Source organism: Chionomys nivalis, chromosome 1, assembly GCF_950005125.1.
Source record: "Chionomys nivalis chromosome 1, mChiNiv1.1, whole genome shotgun sequence".
NCBI classification, from domain to species: domain Eukaryota; kingdom Metazoa; phylum Chordata; class Mammalia; order Rodentia; family Cricetidae; genus Chionomys; species Chionomys nivalis.
The window spans coordinates 169,025,222-169,041,783 of NC_080086.1; the positions used below are offsets into that span (position 1 = coordinate 169,025,222).

Consider the following 16,562-nt stretch of genomic DNA (forward strand, 5'->3'; position numbering starts at 1 on the left):
CAGATACAAACTAAAACACAACTTTAGACAAGATACAAGGTTAAATTTAAAAGTGAAACTAAACAGGTAAATTTGCAGAGACTAGAAAGTAGGTCAGAGGTTGCCAGGGGTAGGGGATGGTTACTGAGTATAGACTTTTTTTTTTAATAATTTATTTTTATTTTATTTGCATTGGTATTTTGCCTACATGTATGTCTGTGTGACGGTGTCAGATCTTATAGTTACAGACAGTTGTGAACTGTCATGTGGTTGCTGGGAATTGAACCCAGGTCCTCTGGAAGAGTAGTCAGTGTTCTTAACCACTGAGCCATCTCCCCAGCCCCTAGAGTTTCTTTTTTAAACAGTGAAAAGCTTTGGAAATCGGTGGTAGTGATGGTTACACAACACTGAGAATGTAGTTAATGGCACTGAAATTTACACTTAACGTAATTAAAATGGCAAACTGGGGCTGGTAAGATGGCCCAGTGGTTAAAGCTCCTGCTTCCAAGATCAATGACCCGAGTTTGATCCCTGGAACCCACGTGGTGGAGGGGACAATCAATTCCCACAAGTTGTCCTTTAGCCTGCATGCACATGCTGTGGCACACACATGCACACACGCACACACATGCGCGCGGAGATAAATGCAAAAAGTTCTAAAGGATAAAAAATGGCAAATTATGCATGCTTACACAATGCATGCAAGACAGCAAAGCAAAAGGCCAATGGCACTCGGCGCTGAAGGTACTCTCTCTCCTTTCATATTCATGGGCAGACACACAGGTTTTCTTTTTCTACTTTGATGATTTAACGATTCAGAAAATTTGGTTAACTGACACCATGCCCTTTACTAGAAGATAAAAGCGCCATTTTATGGACTGGCAAATTGCTCCGTTTTTCCCTTTATCATTAATCAGAAATAGGAAAAATATAATTCCATTTCATAACCTTTATGGCAAGAACTCAGGCTGCTCATTAGCTCCCCTGCCTTAAAGGCTCGCTGGAAGCAGTGGCAGGTGGAGACAAGGGAGCTAAGGCAGCACTTCTCAACCTGTGGGTCGCGCCCCCTTTTGTCAAATGACCCTTTTCCACGGGCTTGCCTAAGATCATGGAAACACACAGCTGTTTACATTATGATTCATAACAGTAGCAAATTACAGTTATGGAGCAGCAATGAAAATAATTTTATGAAGAGCTGTATTAAAGGGTCGCAGCTTTAGGAAGGCTGAGAACCACTGCCCTACAGAGAGGAGGGTGAGCGTATATACCCTTGCACCAAGCTGCCAATGAGTGAGCATCTCCTTACTTCATAGAAACTATACTGCTAGCTTCATGCTTTAGAAACAAATATTTCCTACATTACCCTGGGGAAAAACTGGACAGTTCTGCACTTAACTGGTCTGCATTTAAGATTGATGGCGTATTTAAAGTCGTAGGAGCTTCTCTGTACTAAATACCTGAAGCTAGTAATGCATGCATTCGGTGATAATTCAGCTAGCCCATCCTGGTGAAGGTTCAGGGCTCTAAGCTTAGGTGGTGGATGCTGTCCTCGGAGCACACAGCTCTTGGGTTTTCTCTCACCATTCTGCATCCTCGTTGTGACCTGGACATTATCACTGTATTCCCAGTGACAGGTGAGCAGCTTATGATTCCCAGGGATGAAGCCGTATATTATTACTCCAAATATTTGGGAATTGTCTTTAGGTTGCACTGGCACCGGACTATCTCTTTTAGAAAGGTGGTGCCATGGGCACAAGATTTCTGTTTGTACTGAAGCTCAACACACAGATACCCGTAATCCAGCTGGGGAAAGCCTCAGCTCTCCAAGCCTGACTTCAGTAATGCACCACAATATTGCATACAGTTTTCTTTTATGTTTTAAGAAAAAGATGATTTTGCAAATTCATAGATTTAAGACAGAAAAGTAAGGCTTCAGATACCCATCTAGTCAGTTATGCAATTGTTCAGACTAACCTCTCATAGAATTGTAAATATTTATTTCACTTTCTCTCTTTTGACATTTTAATTATTTTTTAAATCCCCTATACTAATATATTTGTTTTAGTTTTTAGGATATATATATATATACATACATATATATGAATATATATATGAACATATAACAAATGAATATATATGAATATATATCACATATATGCCATAGAAAAGAGATCAGAACAACTTACCTCAGAATAGAGGTAAAGAGGCAAGGCCCCAACTAGGCCGAGGACGGTACTTCTGCATCCTTTTCATGGGTCTTTACAGTTTCAAGGGGAGGCAATTAAGTCTGTGCCCTATGATGATCATTTTTGTCAACAAGACACAAACCCTAGACTCCCCTGGGAAGAAAGTCTCAGTGAAGAATTGTATACATTGGGTTGACCTGTGGACTTGTCTGTGAGGGACTGCATGTTAACCATGTGAGAAAACTCAGCAGCTCCCTGTGGGCGCCCCATTCCCTAGGCAGGGGTTCCTGGGCTATGTAAGAACAGAGGAATCAAGCTTAGGACTAGCAAGCAAGCGAGACTAATTCATCCATTTCTCTCTGCTCTTGACTGTAGATGTGATGTGACTAGATGCTTAAAGTGGCTGCTGCCTGGACGTTGCACAGTGATGAACTGTCACCTGGACTTTGCGTCATGATGAACTATTGCCTGAAATTGTGAGACTCTTTTTCCCAATTGCTTCTTTGTCAGGACAATTAACCACAGCAGCAGAAACGAAATGAGAACAGGCCTCACTCATCTGTATTGACCCTATAGCCAGGTGACCCTCACCCTTGGCAAGGAGTTCACAGTCCTGGCATTCACAGAAGCCATTGGCTTGGCTCCTTGGGGGCACCAGAGATACCCTAAAAGCTTATTAATAAGAACTATATTCATTAGCATTTCAGATATCCTCCCTTGAATACTGTCTGATCTGTGCACTGTCACTGAAGGGGAAGTTTATCTTTAATTATCAGCTGAAAAAATAACTCCCTCTGCAAATTAACTGTAAACATGAGATAAGGTTTTTGCCTTAAGAAAACACGGTCTGTTTCAGAATATTAAACCTTTCAGAAAATCAGGTTCTGTCGAGGATATAGATCTGATGATTGATTGCAATCCATCCTGTCTACTTTGCAAGCTAGAATTCCATTATTCAATAACTAGATGCTTCAGTTTCGATTAGTGAGTGTTTCTGAGAGTTGTGACATTTTTATAAATTCTATAATTTATACCTTTCATTAAATCAGATAGGCCTAATCTAATTATTCCAAATAAGTAAGATTTTATTATATGCTTTAAAGCGGGAGTCTATTGTCCCGTGCACACATTATCTTGCCTCTTAATTTGCCAAATAGTAAACTGCATGCTATAGTCAGGGTCCTGATCACTGTAGAAATAAGAAGAGCTACGGAACAGCATGGCGGAGGCTGCGGCTGCTGTGTTAGGCCTTGCTCACTGCTCCTCTGTTCAGAAGCACCATGCAGACCAGGGCCATTTTCAGTTACTTGGGGGACTTGGTGTTTATCCAAATTCACAAGAGGGTGATGTAAAAGCCAGCACACCAATTTATTAATTTACAGTGGGACATGGCTCGGGTACAGGGAGCAGGCAGCGTGCTCTCACGTAAGGTACAGCCCCGACGGGGGCCAGGGCCACCCAGGAGACCAAATTAAAGATCACAAGGTTGCTTGGATAGCAAAGAATTAAAGCAAAGAGAGCCCTGCTTCCTCAAGAGAAAGCTCCGTGAGGTTCAAACCGCACTAGGCGCACTGCAGTGAAGCCTATTTGATAGACCAGGCTTACTTCAAGTTTTTTTTTTTTTTTTTTTTTTCGAGACAGGGTTTCTCTGTAGCTTTTTTGGGTTCCTGTCCTGGACCTAGCTCTTGTAGACCAGGCTGGCCTCGAACTCACAGAGATCCACCTGCCTCTGCCTCCCGGGTGCTGGGATTAAAGGCGTGCACCACCACCACCTGGCTTCAAGTATTTTCTATTTGCCATGCCGTCCCTTAGTTCCTTTAACACGCGAGACACTCACGGCAGGAAAGTCTGCTAATAACCGTGAGTTTACTGGTGCTGCACTGACCTCAGCCCGAAATGCAAGGACTAAGTGACCTAAGAAGAGCGCTCAGAACCACACATGGTGCAGTGAACTGGAGAGTTTGAACTCTGTCACAGTCTGTCAGAGTGCCACCAGGCAAACAGGATCCTAGGGGGACCACCATGCTGCAAGACATCTACAAGGCAGCAACAATCCTGGGTTAGCATTCTGCAAATATGCCTGTGTGCCTGCAGTTCTGTCCCAGAGGGACCTTTAGGAAAGATCCCTGTTGTGGTAGAGGTACAGACAGTTTGGCTGCGAGTACTATTCAATGCGTTAAGTCACTGACATTGTTGTGGCATCCTCACTGTTATCTCCAGAGCTCATTCCATCTTCTGCGGTCTTAAACTCTACCCATCCAACAGCGATGCTCCATCCTCCATTTGACTCTGATCAGCACGCTTCTGTTCTCTGACTGTTAATTTGACTGCTTTAAATACCTCATAGAAGACAACCGTATGGTATCTATTCTGTTCTGACCCGCTAATTTGCCACACTGTCTTCGAGGTTCATGTAATGTGTCAAAATTTCCTTCCCTTTTAAAGAGGAAATAACATCAAAGACTGTATGCAACGTCTCCTTCATCCACTCAGCCATCCCTGGACCCGGGGGCGTCAGCTGTTGGCACTGCTATGAATGGGGTGTCTAACTGTTGCCTCGAGATCTCGCTTCCAGTGACTTCTGGGTCACGTGGAAGGTGTCTCACATGGCATTTTCTGTAGCAGCTACCACATTTTATATTCCTTTCAGCACGAGATTCTAATTTCTCCGGACATTTTTAAGCAAGCAGCCATCCTAGTGGGTATGAGGCAAGTTTGAGGGACAAGCATTTCAAATACATCTCGGAATAGTCATGTCCCCAAATTCTAGGCTCAGAATGCCTAGATTCCAAGTCAAGGCTCTCACACATCCCTCGGCATTTGCTGCTCAGGGTCCACAAGGCAGGAAGGTAGTGTAGTTTCTATTCTTCAGGATGAGAAGCCGTAGCCCGGAACAGCTAGGCAGCTTGGTCAAGGGAGCAGTAGGGCTAGCCCCCCCTCCATCACATGTTCTGGCCAGTGAGTACCCACTGGTCTCTGCAGTGCAACTTTTTCAGGACTGGCAGTCCAAAGAAAAAGAGTAAGAAAACTCTCACACTAAAATTCTTAGACTAAATATATACTTGATAGGTCTGATACTCTAGTTCCACAAGGGAATAGACTTTTGGAAGAACTTTTGAATTCGGAGCATGAGACCAACTCTTCTTTATTGTCCACGTCCAAGGCACTGCCTAGTGTCTCCCTGGGGGTGGGGGAGTGTCCCACTACAGGTATAGAGACAATCAGAGTTACACACCCAAAGGGCTGATTCCTATACCCCAGAAAAAATGCAGGAAGTAAATAGTGCGAACCAGCTTTAGCCGAGCTAATGAATACCCAAGCAACAAGAGCTGCCTTATTTTCCACAGAAAATAAACTTGATACAGAGGAAACTGGCTGGTACCTGCAGTTGGAGCCAAACCCTTAGTGACTTCCTCGGTCAATCCCAGGTATTCTCGAATGAGCTTACTTAGCTTTTTGTAGGCAATGTCCAGATCGTCTACAACAAACAAGAGAACATCTTAATATACCAGGATCATGTCCAAACACAGTCAGCGTTCAATGGCAAGCAAACTGGTTTGCTAACTGCACCCCATTTTATTACTGCTGTGGCAGGTACCATTCTAGATGAGCCTAGTGACACTTCCCTCTCCTGTAGTCTCCACTCCGCACGTGTGGGTAGAACCCACGGAGATGAAGAGGGTTCATGCCAGTGATTACATTACGTCATATACAAAAGGGATGTGCAGGTATAATTAAGGTTACTAATGGCACAAGTGTTGCAGGCTACTGTGAAGGGGGCTTCCCTCAAATCATAGCCACAGAAGGATAGATTTGTCTAGTCCATGACAGAATAGAAGTCAGAGGCTCAGGGCACAGAGAGGATTCAATGCACTCTCTGTGGTAGAAGAGGGCCAGCACTGTATAGATAACACCAAAGAGCATCCTCGGGGACTATGCACAGCCTTCAAGAGGCAGCCAGCCAAGAAGTGGGAGCTCAGGCCCACACCCCAAGGAAATGCATTCTGCCAATAAGAAGGGACCCGGGTGCTAAGATTTCCCCCAGAGCCTTCAGACAAGACCCCAACTCAGCTGATTCCTTAATCTCAGCCTCGCGGCACTGACCGCAAGCCCTGCTATGCTGTCCTAACCTGCTGAGCAGGCACTGCGTTAAGCATTCACTGTGAGTATCTGTATGCAGCTGTACAAAACCAATAAGGATATGCAACACAGTAACAAATTCAGAGGTTTGAAAATACGATTACGTGAACCATATAAAATTATCATTTGTATAGTAGTTGAACACTACAATATCATATGGCTCAATTTAATGTCCCCCTTTCTATCCAGTATCTCACCAAAAGGTGGTTAGAAATTTATTTATTTTATTTGTTTGTTTGAGACAGAGTGCAGTCTTGGCTAGCCTGGAACTCTATGTAGACCAGGCTGGCCCTAAACTCATGGAGATCTGCCTGCCTGTACCTCCCGAGTGCTGAGACTATAAGGCATGTAACACAACAGCCCCCCTTTTGTAATCACTGCATTTCTTTATTAGTTGGAGGGGCTGCATGTAGCAGTCAGAGGACAATTCACAGAAGTCAGTTTTCACTGGGCGGTGGTGGTGCAGGCCTTTAATCCCAGCACGTCCACCCACGGGAGGCAGATGCAGACGGATCTCTGAGTTCAAGGCCAGCATGGTCTGCAGAGTGAGTTCCAGGACAGCCAGGGCTACATGGAGAAACCCTGTCTCAAACATGCCACCCCTAAAAGCCATTTCTCTCCTTCCACCACACGAGTCTGAGAGAGTGAACTGGTCTGGCAACAGGCGGTGTGACCTGCGGAGCATCTCACCGCTCCTAGGTATCTCATCATCTATACACAGCGTTTACCATCCCTTCACAGATGTATGAGACAGTATAGTTAAAAACAGAAAGTTCCATATTTCAATAATTTCTCTATCTTTCTCTCTTTGGCTTCTGTTCCAAATCTAGTAGCCTTTTTTATTTAATAATTTTTGTTTTGTTTTGTTTTGCTTTGACCTGCCTTGCCTCCCAAGTGCTGGGAGTAAAGGCATGCAGCACCACTACCTGGTTATATATGATAAAATTTGAATCTACATAATTGTACATACTTATGGAACACAACACATATATACATGTGGGTAATTATCATATGCTTTCCCTCAAACACTCATTATTTCTCTGTGGTGATAAAATTAGAAAATGTCTGGGTTAAAAAAATAGCATGCTTTATTCTGAGGTGGTTTTTGAAAATGTTTCCCTCAGATACTTTCAAATTTCCAATATTTTTAGTGGTTGTGTTTCTTTGTAGAAGTAGATTGTGATAAAATTATGCGAGCTTCATATGCCTTTATAAGCGTAAACATGTATTTTAAATGAGATATTACCCACCTTTGTTATCACAGTGTCCCCAGGGGAAGAAATCTATGTGGGTCCATTTTATACCAACTGTATTAGTCACAACTTTATGGACCAACACGATTTAACCTTCTCATGGAAACAGTGGGAGATGAGAGCTCCCAGGTTCTTACTCCCTTCTGCAGCTTTTTGCAGCTTCTAATTACAATAAATATCTGTTTCCTAAGACTTTTCTTCCCAGGACATAAATTGGAAGTGCAGTGATTATATACTTCAAACAAGAAAGCATATTAAAAAAAATAAATAAAACTCTGCCGGGCATTACTGACCTGCATTGATCACCGCATCGAAATATCCTGGAAATTTCTGATTAATTTGAATGTAAAGGTCCACCCTGGAGACGGCAAAGTCAATTTCTGCTCGGCTAAATAATCCCTTTCTCCGCAAGTATCCTTCATATTTCTCCTTGTCCATGGGCACCACCAAGATATAGCGAGGCTCGAAATAGGAATATTTCAAACTTCTTACGCCCTGGGGAAGAAAAGGCGAGTGAGAAGCAGCTCCCCTCTGGGGACATCACTGCAGAACGTGACAACTCAGAGGACACACACAGAATCACACCGAAGAACACGTTTTATCTGTAGCATCAGCTGCTACTTTCCTATCAATATTCCAAGGTTGGATTACTTTCCTTTCTTCATCAAATATTAAATTATGGTAGGAACCATTACAAATTCATTCCACCTGTTTGTCCTCAAGTTAATTGTTCTAATGAATATGGCTGTTAGAAAAGAAAATTGCCAGGCATAAAATGGGGATATTCATGGCAATACTGCCATGTTATTATCAAAAATTCCATATTTCAATAGGCATCTTGAAACAATAGAAGAGAGAGATCTTCCCAGGGATAAAGGCTCCCCTGGTACTCCTCTGCCATTCATCACTTTGGTACCATTCTTGTTTCTAAGTCAGCAACTCAAAAAGGCATACATACATACATACGTACATACGTACATACGTACATACGTACATACATACATACCTGAGAGAGAGAGAGAGACAGAGAGAGAGACAGAGAGAGAGAGATAGAGAGAGAGAGAGAGAGAGAGAGAGAGAGAGAGAGAGAGAGAGAGAGAGAGAGAACTTTAGCACCATGATCAGACTACTACGGTCACGACCAGTTCTTGAGCTTGGGGGAGTGGGGGACGGGGTTGCCAAACATGTCTTCTTTGTAGCAGTTAGACCTTGCTACCACTGTACTTGGCTGAGTTCAGAGACTCTCCTGATACCACCATAGCTACTGCTCCTGCTGCCAGAACCACCAAGGCTACCTTGCTTTCATGGTTTGTCAAAGTATTAGCCTCCCTTATCGAGGGCCAGAGCTTCTGCCTCCAACACTTCCTCCCATTGTAGATGCAAAATTTAAAGACTGGTTGGAATAACTGCCAACACCATTATGGTTCCACGTCTTCTAGCCTCTTTCTGGAGGGGAGAGACCAGAGTCAGCACAGCCTGCTACAAGACGGCCACAGAGTGACGTGGTATGGCCTGCAAACTGGGAGCTCTGGGCTGTGACTTCAGCTTCGTAGATCCTAAGGACTCTGCACACATCCCTTGAACTCTCTGGGCAGAGGTTTCCTCGTGGGTGACGTGGGAGAGTTGTTCCAAATGGACTATGACGTCCCTTCCATCTCAGTTCTAGCATCATCGGTTTAACTCAAGTTCAAAATTTCTGCTTTAACGATTCAGTGGGAAGAAATACAGGCTGCTTTCAAAACCGTGTCTGAAAAAGTCGGTGACAAGGGCAGTCTGGGAAAAAAAAAAATACCTCAGCTGGGGAGAGGCAGGGAAACAAAAGAGTTTATAGATTTGACCTCCTAAAGATGAGGAGTGGTAAGCTCTCAGGAGGGAAAGAAAGGGAAGCAGGAGTTGTCACTCAGGAAGCTGTTGAGCCGGAAGAAGGTGGACACAATAAGAAGGAGCGCTGCTACGCTCAAACACGCATTAGTTTTTGTTTTCTCTGTCCAAGGCAGACATTTTTTAGAACCGATTTTTTTTTTTTAAAGAGTAAAGAAGACTTTTCTTAAAGGTACAGAACCAGTCAACTGCAAAAAGAATAGGTAATGATACAGGAAGTTAAAGAGCTGACGCAAGTGTGCCCAGCTCCTTTAAAGGTAGGGAGCAGTTAACCAACACTAGACACCAAAAGGGGCCACTGTCTCCTCCTCTGGCGTTACAAAGGAAGATGAAGCTAATGTTCAGTCAACAGGAAAGAACCGCCTTGTCAAGTTTTGTTTTATGTTTGTTTTAATTAATTTATTTTGTCTGATCATAAGATTTATATTGCTTAGTAAAAGTATTTTTTTAAAAAAAAAATCAGCCATCACTGAAGACCTGATTTGTTTGGCTGAGTTACATGTTCATTCTTCAGACAAGAGGGTAGGAAATTCATGGGTTCAGAATTTTGAAAAGAATGTCTATACATTCTAATTTGAGAAGGGAGACAAAAATCTGAAGCCTGCAAGTCGAGCTTGCAAAAGTATAAAGACGTTGCATCCATTGAACAACCAGCGCCAAATGACAGCCCACCCTGCCTGCCCCTGTGAAGAATGAAGGAACAGAGTGACCACTCAGGCTGACACAGTCCCGAGTGGAGAGGAGCCACCCACGCCTGTACCCACTCCATATAAACGAAGACACGCTGCAACAGCAGAGGGATGCGTTAGCGAGGAAGAGACAGTAAGTCTTGAATGAGGCTATGGCCTAAATTTCACTGAACTTTCATAGGTCTCCCACACTGACGATAAACTTAACACTTCATGCTTCTGTAGCATCTCTCTTGTGCCCGGCAGTATGTTATCCAGATACTGCAGCCCCAACTTGACATGACACACACACACACAAGCACAGGTACTCATAGCTCAATGAAGAATACTTACTTCTATTTCCATATGAATGCAGCTTGCTAGTCCATCTCTTGCAATACCTTCTACAGTGTCCCTATTTAATCCATAATTGTGGTTACCGTAACTAAATGTTAGGATAAATTTCCCCTGGAATTAGAAAAATACAGAGATTTGCACATAACAGGTGCTGTAATGCAATGATAAAATCACTTGATGTCTTAACTTTCACCTAATTCCACACAAACTAAAGTGCTAGGAAGTACAGAACATCACAACAGTAACGGATGGTGAGACACCACCAAACTCTGAGGGGGCTACTCAGAATTCTTCCCGATGAAAATAAGGTTTATTGAAATAATCTATTGACAAAATGTCTGAGGAAAGTTATGGGTGGAAGCTTCTGGTAGGACAGACCATGATAATTGTTTACCTTATTTCCTGCCAAATCCACACCACAAACCTTCACTGTCAAAAGAGTAAAACTAATGACTTGTCCTGTCCCTTGCAGCTATGCCAGCATCCCAGGCTTCTCGGAAAGGACCCTGATCCTAAACTCCTTGCATTTCAAGATAAGTCACAAGGAACAGGTAATCCTGAAGGCTGTGGGCATCCTAAAAGCTTGGAAAAGTATACCCAGCCTGGTTTTCCTCCTAAAGACGACTTTTGATTGAAACTGCCCCAAATGTTAGTCAACAGAATGGCTGCGCCCTGTAGTCATTTATCTATAAATACCACCCTCTCTGTGTATTCTGGAGCCCCATTTCCTGTGACAGCTGCATTCCCTTGCAAGAGGAAAAGAGAAGAAAATGCAGGTAAAAATATACCCTTCAAATTGTGACTTTTCCTTTGACTATTTGTTAAATCATTAGGACTAATCGAAACTGGGGAGCTGCTGACAGCAGAAAGAATAAGAATGTGGCTGACCTTGGTAAGTGTGCCTTCTGAAACGCACGACTTTAAAAAAATAACGTTTGGGGATGCATCCAACCCTGTTAAATGGCTGGTGCCTCATTAAAAATAGCAAGCAGCCAGGAGTCTAATACTGTCGTCATTAACAGCAGCAGCAGCAGCAGCAGCAGAGCTTCTTGCTACCCTCCTGGCTCCAGATGTTCTGGAGATATGTATAGATGACAGCCTGGCTGTTTGCCGGAGAGGGTTAGGCAGGAGACGCAGGGTGCCTTTTGAGGCTGGGTGGGTTTCTGGGGACTATGTGTGCTGGGGTAATGAGGAAAACCAATACAATCAAAGTTAAAAACCTTCAATTTTTTACTCTTTCGATGCCACAATCTCTTTCTTCTTTGGAAACAAATGTTCTGATCCTTTCCCATATGTATTTGTGCATTTAAATATGTACACCTATGAAGGTAGACAACGTGGCTATGGTTTATCTTTCATGTGTTTGCTTATTTACCACGAGTGATGGTTAAGTTAATGGGTCAACTTGGAGAATATTTAGGGGTGAGATTAACAATGACACTGGTGAACTTGGAAGAAGGAGACTGCCCTGAAGTGTGGGTGGACTGCACCCAGTCCCTCTAAGGTTTGTACAGAACAGAAAGGTAAGTAAGTACCTTCACTGCTGGACCTTCTAAGTCTCCATGCTGCCCACACACACAGAAAGTTCTGGCCTGTCAATATCCACATCCATGTGATACATCTACCAGACCAATCTGCATGTGTGTGTATACTTATGAGTGTATGTGTGTATATATACATATGTGTATATATATGTTGTATGTATATGTGTGTGCATGTATATATGTATATATCCATATGTATATGTGTGTGTATAAGTGTATGTGTATATATACAAACATATACACATTGACACACATATATACACACATACACAGAGATACTATTTACTGGTTCTGTTTCTCTGGAGAATTCTTAGTATTCTATTGTGAGTCCTGTTTGTATGTGTATGCATATCTGAATTATTTTTCAGATATATGTTTGTTTACTTCCTCTACAGGCCTCATAAACACTTTCTGGAAGCATGCATGGTTGGAAGAGACCTTGTATTGTGCATATAATATAAAAGAGATCCCATTCAACTGACTTGTTAAGCATTGAGATGATGTAGCTCCCCCAGCTCTGGCTGGTCACACTCCCTTCTTTCCCAGTGCCTGTGGGTTTCCTAGTTAAGTTGCAATGGCCACAAAACCAAAGTCTCCAGTGGTTCTATTTCCACAGGAGAGGGAGTGCTTCTGTAGGGAAATGACTAAGCATGGTTCCTCTGGAAAGGGCGGATGTAGCTATCTGCGGATGGGCTGGAGGAAGAGCTGGCTGAAAAGACGCGTGAACACGGGAAAGAGTGGAGGCTCATATGCTTTATCCAGCTAGCAGCTAGGTGTGGCTGCTCACAGTCGGTGTGTGGGGTGCCCAGGCCAGAGTGTCTATCACAAGAGCCAGGCTGTCTGGGTGGGTGGTGTGTGGAGGGGTGTTCCATGTGCAGGAGGCCGACAGTGTGGGCACGATCAGAAGGCTGACAACGTGTCCTGAATCTACGATTCTCTAGACTTAGCTCTCTTCATGTAACAGGGCCACACTCTAAAGAAAAGGAGATTGGAGGTGAAACTCAAGTTGATGGAAATTACATCAAAGTAATACATGTTGGCAGAAAGAGGAAAAATGAGTTCTTCTCAAATACATGGGAATTTCTGTGGCGCATTAAACTGTAAAGCTAACTAGAGCCTAGAAGTGTGGTGATTTCGTAGGTTGGGGACTGAACCAGACTAACTTGACTACAGACTTGCTAAGCTATGAACACCATAGAGCAGGGGGTGCATCTGGAGAACAAAAAGACCAAACTCCCTGAGAAAAAGCCCCACTCGAGCAGAAACTAACATTCATGGTGAGAGGGAGAGGGCTTCCATCCTAGGGAGGAAATGCTTCTCAGTACTCTGAAGGCAAATCTCAAATCTCTTTTAAAGGCATTTAGAAATATAAAGTTTCAGGCCAGGTGGTGGTAGCGCACGCCTTTAATCCCAGCACTCGGGAGGCAGAGGCAGGCAGATCTCTGTGAGTTCGAGGTCAGCCTGGTCTACAAGAGCTAGTTCCAGGACTGGCTCCAAAGCAACATAGAGAAACCCTGCCTCAAAAAAAAAAAGTAAAGAAAAAAGAAAAAAATAAAGAAATATGAAGTTTCAGAAAACCCTTAATAAACCAAGACAGTTCTATGAGAAGGCGTCTGATGTCCAAGACATTCTTTTGACAGAGCTGCAGGGAGAGCAGCCTATGGTGTACAGAACTTGCTCACTTGCATTTCTGTGAGTACAAGATGAGCCCTGAGAACACACACCACAGTAGAGTTGGTTGTTCAAAACTCAGCTAATGTAATTGTACTGCCCAAGCCTAGATGCCCCCTGATAATGTGCACACTGAAGGCTTAGCCAGGTCTGTTGTTTTAGGGTACAGACAGACAGAGAAGGGAGGAAGAAGAGAAAAGAGGGTGAGGAGAGGTAGCTGACCGCTCATGGCACAAAGGAAGACTGGTCTTCAGTAAGCTTCATAAGAGTATGAAGCGGTGCATGCTTCACTTGGTGACAGAAGGGAGGACACCGTGGTGGAAACAAAAGTAAGGTTCGCGTGAAGAAAAAGCAAGAGGCACAGAGTTGCTAGGAGTTTGGTGCCCAGAGATGCCCTTTCAGGGTAATGTAGTCGGGGCGGGTACATGCTGCATTCGCGTATACTTACAACTGGTGAAACACATTCCCTGTGAGGATTCCCTTCCGTGTAAAAGGAAAGAAGAAATGCTATTTAAGAAAATGCATGTAAAGCCAAGGGGATTTGCACCACCCTCCAGATGAGCCCAAAAGGGTGTAGAAAACTTTCAAATTGAACCAGATTTCCAAAGGCACAGTGTTTCATCTTTATCTTTTTAGAAATCACGGCCTCCTCGTATTTCTGACAAAGAACATGTATCTCTTCTCTGATAAAAAGAAAATAGCAGGGAGCAGCCTTACCATGCTCAGCATTTCATCAAAAACTTCTTGAGAGATGAAGTGATAATCAACTCGATCCCCTTCACCAAAGTACGGCGGTCGTGTGGTGTGGCAGGCCCTGAAGTCATAGAAACAGAGAGCACCAGCCATTCTTAGGGACTTGAAAGTCACAGTGGAAATGCTTTCATCGTGAAGGGTGTTTAAGAAATGAAACTGACCCACAGATCATAAATCATAAAGTAATGTAATTGTGAAAACAGTCTTAGAAGTAAGTGTTAGGCTATAGTTAATCACAAGCATCGATGTGGATTATACAAGTTTTGGCTCATCAATATCCAATTTTTACTTACCTAGTTATCGCCTTTTGGAACACTCCCTCTGCCACTACATGAGGACAGTTTAAGAAGTATCACAGTATTGGTTGCTCACCCAGCTGCTTTCACATTCTCTTGATGCATGAGCTTCTCCTGCCAGCTCCTCTCCTCTCTCTCCACAAGGCCAGTTGGTTGTCAGGCTAGGTTTAAGTGTCAACCTCCCCATGTCCTCTGGTATAGTATGCAGGTCTTCGTAACCCCACAGCCTCAGCCAACACCCCTGCATTCCCAACTGCTTGTTCAGGGCCCATCTCCCCCTCCGCATGAGGGCAGAAACACCTCATTCTCCCTGGATTATGGCTTTGTACTAGAATTAGACATGAGCCTCTATGGAAACACACAGTTCAAGTAGTGAATGAATTCTTAACCAGAGAGGCCTTGTCTATCCACTGTCTTGAGATAGCATCCCTAAGCACACATATACATACATACATACACATGCACATATACACATAGATATACATACACACATACATATACGTACATGTATATATACACAAATACACACACACATACATACACACACATACACACACACACACACATACACACCCTTACACTGAAACTTACTTTCATAGTTCTTCCTGTCTTCCCAGCACATTATGCAGCTGGAAGACCTTGGTCCCCTACTTTGTCACTGCATTCCCAACACCTGGGGCAGAGCAGGCATTTGCTGAATTTATTGTGACATCAAGGGAAAGTAAAAAGCGTGAAGTGGTAACAGCTACAAAGCCCACGGAAGGTAAAAAGCATGAAGTGGTAACAACCCACCATTATAAAGCTGACAACCAATGTGACCTGTCCAAGGTCATCCTGCAGGATGGTGCTGGTTCCAGAAAACCAAAACACAAAGTTCTCAATGCCCCAGACTCTTGATCTCATATCTTTCTGTTGTGGGATATTGTTTTAACTGTGTAAAGACATGTTACATGTGTTTATGCTGCAGAATATTCCTTTAACCATGTAGAGATGTGTTACATTTGTTTATGTCACATTTGTTTAATGATGTAAGGATGTGTTGCATCTGTTTCACCTTCCTTGCAGACGGCACCTGATTCTAACAAAAAGCTGAAAGGCTAGTGAGAAAGGATAACGCTGGCAGGCAGAGAGAATAAACGAGAACTCTAGGCACAAGAAGGAAGAACAAAAGAAGGAGAGAGAGGAAGATGCCAGGGGCAAGCCACAGACTAAGAAGGAAAGACAGCCATATAGAATAAAGAAAAGAAAAAAAAACCCAGAGGCAAAAATGTAAAAGAAAAACAGGTTAATTTAAGTTAGAAAAGCTGGCTAGAAAAAAGCTAAACGAAGGCCAGCCATTTGTAACTAAGAATAAGTCTCCATGTCTTTATTTGGGAGCTGGGTAGAGGCCCCCAAAAGAGAAAAAAAAAACAATGACAGCCTTCTGATTTCCCAATTTTAAGTTCTGGTAATAAAAGTGAATTTTAGATTATCTAATAGTGCTAAAATAGGAGATGAGAATTGACAGATGCTTGACACGCTAAATCATTTACCAAAAAGAAAAAAAAACACTGAGTAGACATTATTTCTTATCTTACAGATGACAAGCTGAACACGGTGATTTACATGGAACTAAGCAGCCATGCCAGGATGACTCCAGCCAACTTCCATAACAACACACCAGTTAGGAGAGCCGAGCAAGGCCTGCAAAACCTCCACATTACGAAGTCAAAAAACCACAGATTTAAAATTCATAGGATGGCTCTCTTTATATTATAATCAAGAATTAACCGTAGCAGGAAAATTTCAGGTCTCAATGTTACATTTACATTGTAGATGCCAGAAAGAGAGAACA

General features: G+C 43.1%; 1 protein-coding gene across 3 annotated transcripts in view; it reads right to left on the bottom strand.

Moving 5' to 3' along the window:
* Nucleotides 1–16,562, bottom strand: part of Lrguk (leucine rich repeats and guanylate kinase domain containing) — a 111,879-nt gene that overhangs the window by 36,879 nt on the left and 58,438 nt on the right. For all 3 annotated transcript variants that reach the window (XM_057770273.1, XM_057770282.1, XM_057770263.1), the window contains exons 12-15: nt 14,397–14,493; nt 10,462–10,575; nt 7,852–8,053; nt 5,548–5,643 (exon numbers count right to left, since the gene is read on the bottom strand). In XM_057770273.1, the coding sequence (XP_057626256.1) occupies nt 5,548–5,643; nt 7,852–8,053; nt 10,462–10,575; nt 14,397–14,493 (509 nt within the window). The remainder of the gene's footprint in view (nt 1–5,547; nt 5,644–7,851; nt 8,054–10,461; nt 10,576–14,396; nt 14,494–16,562) is intronic.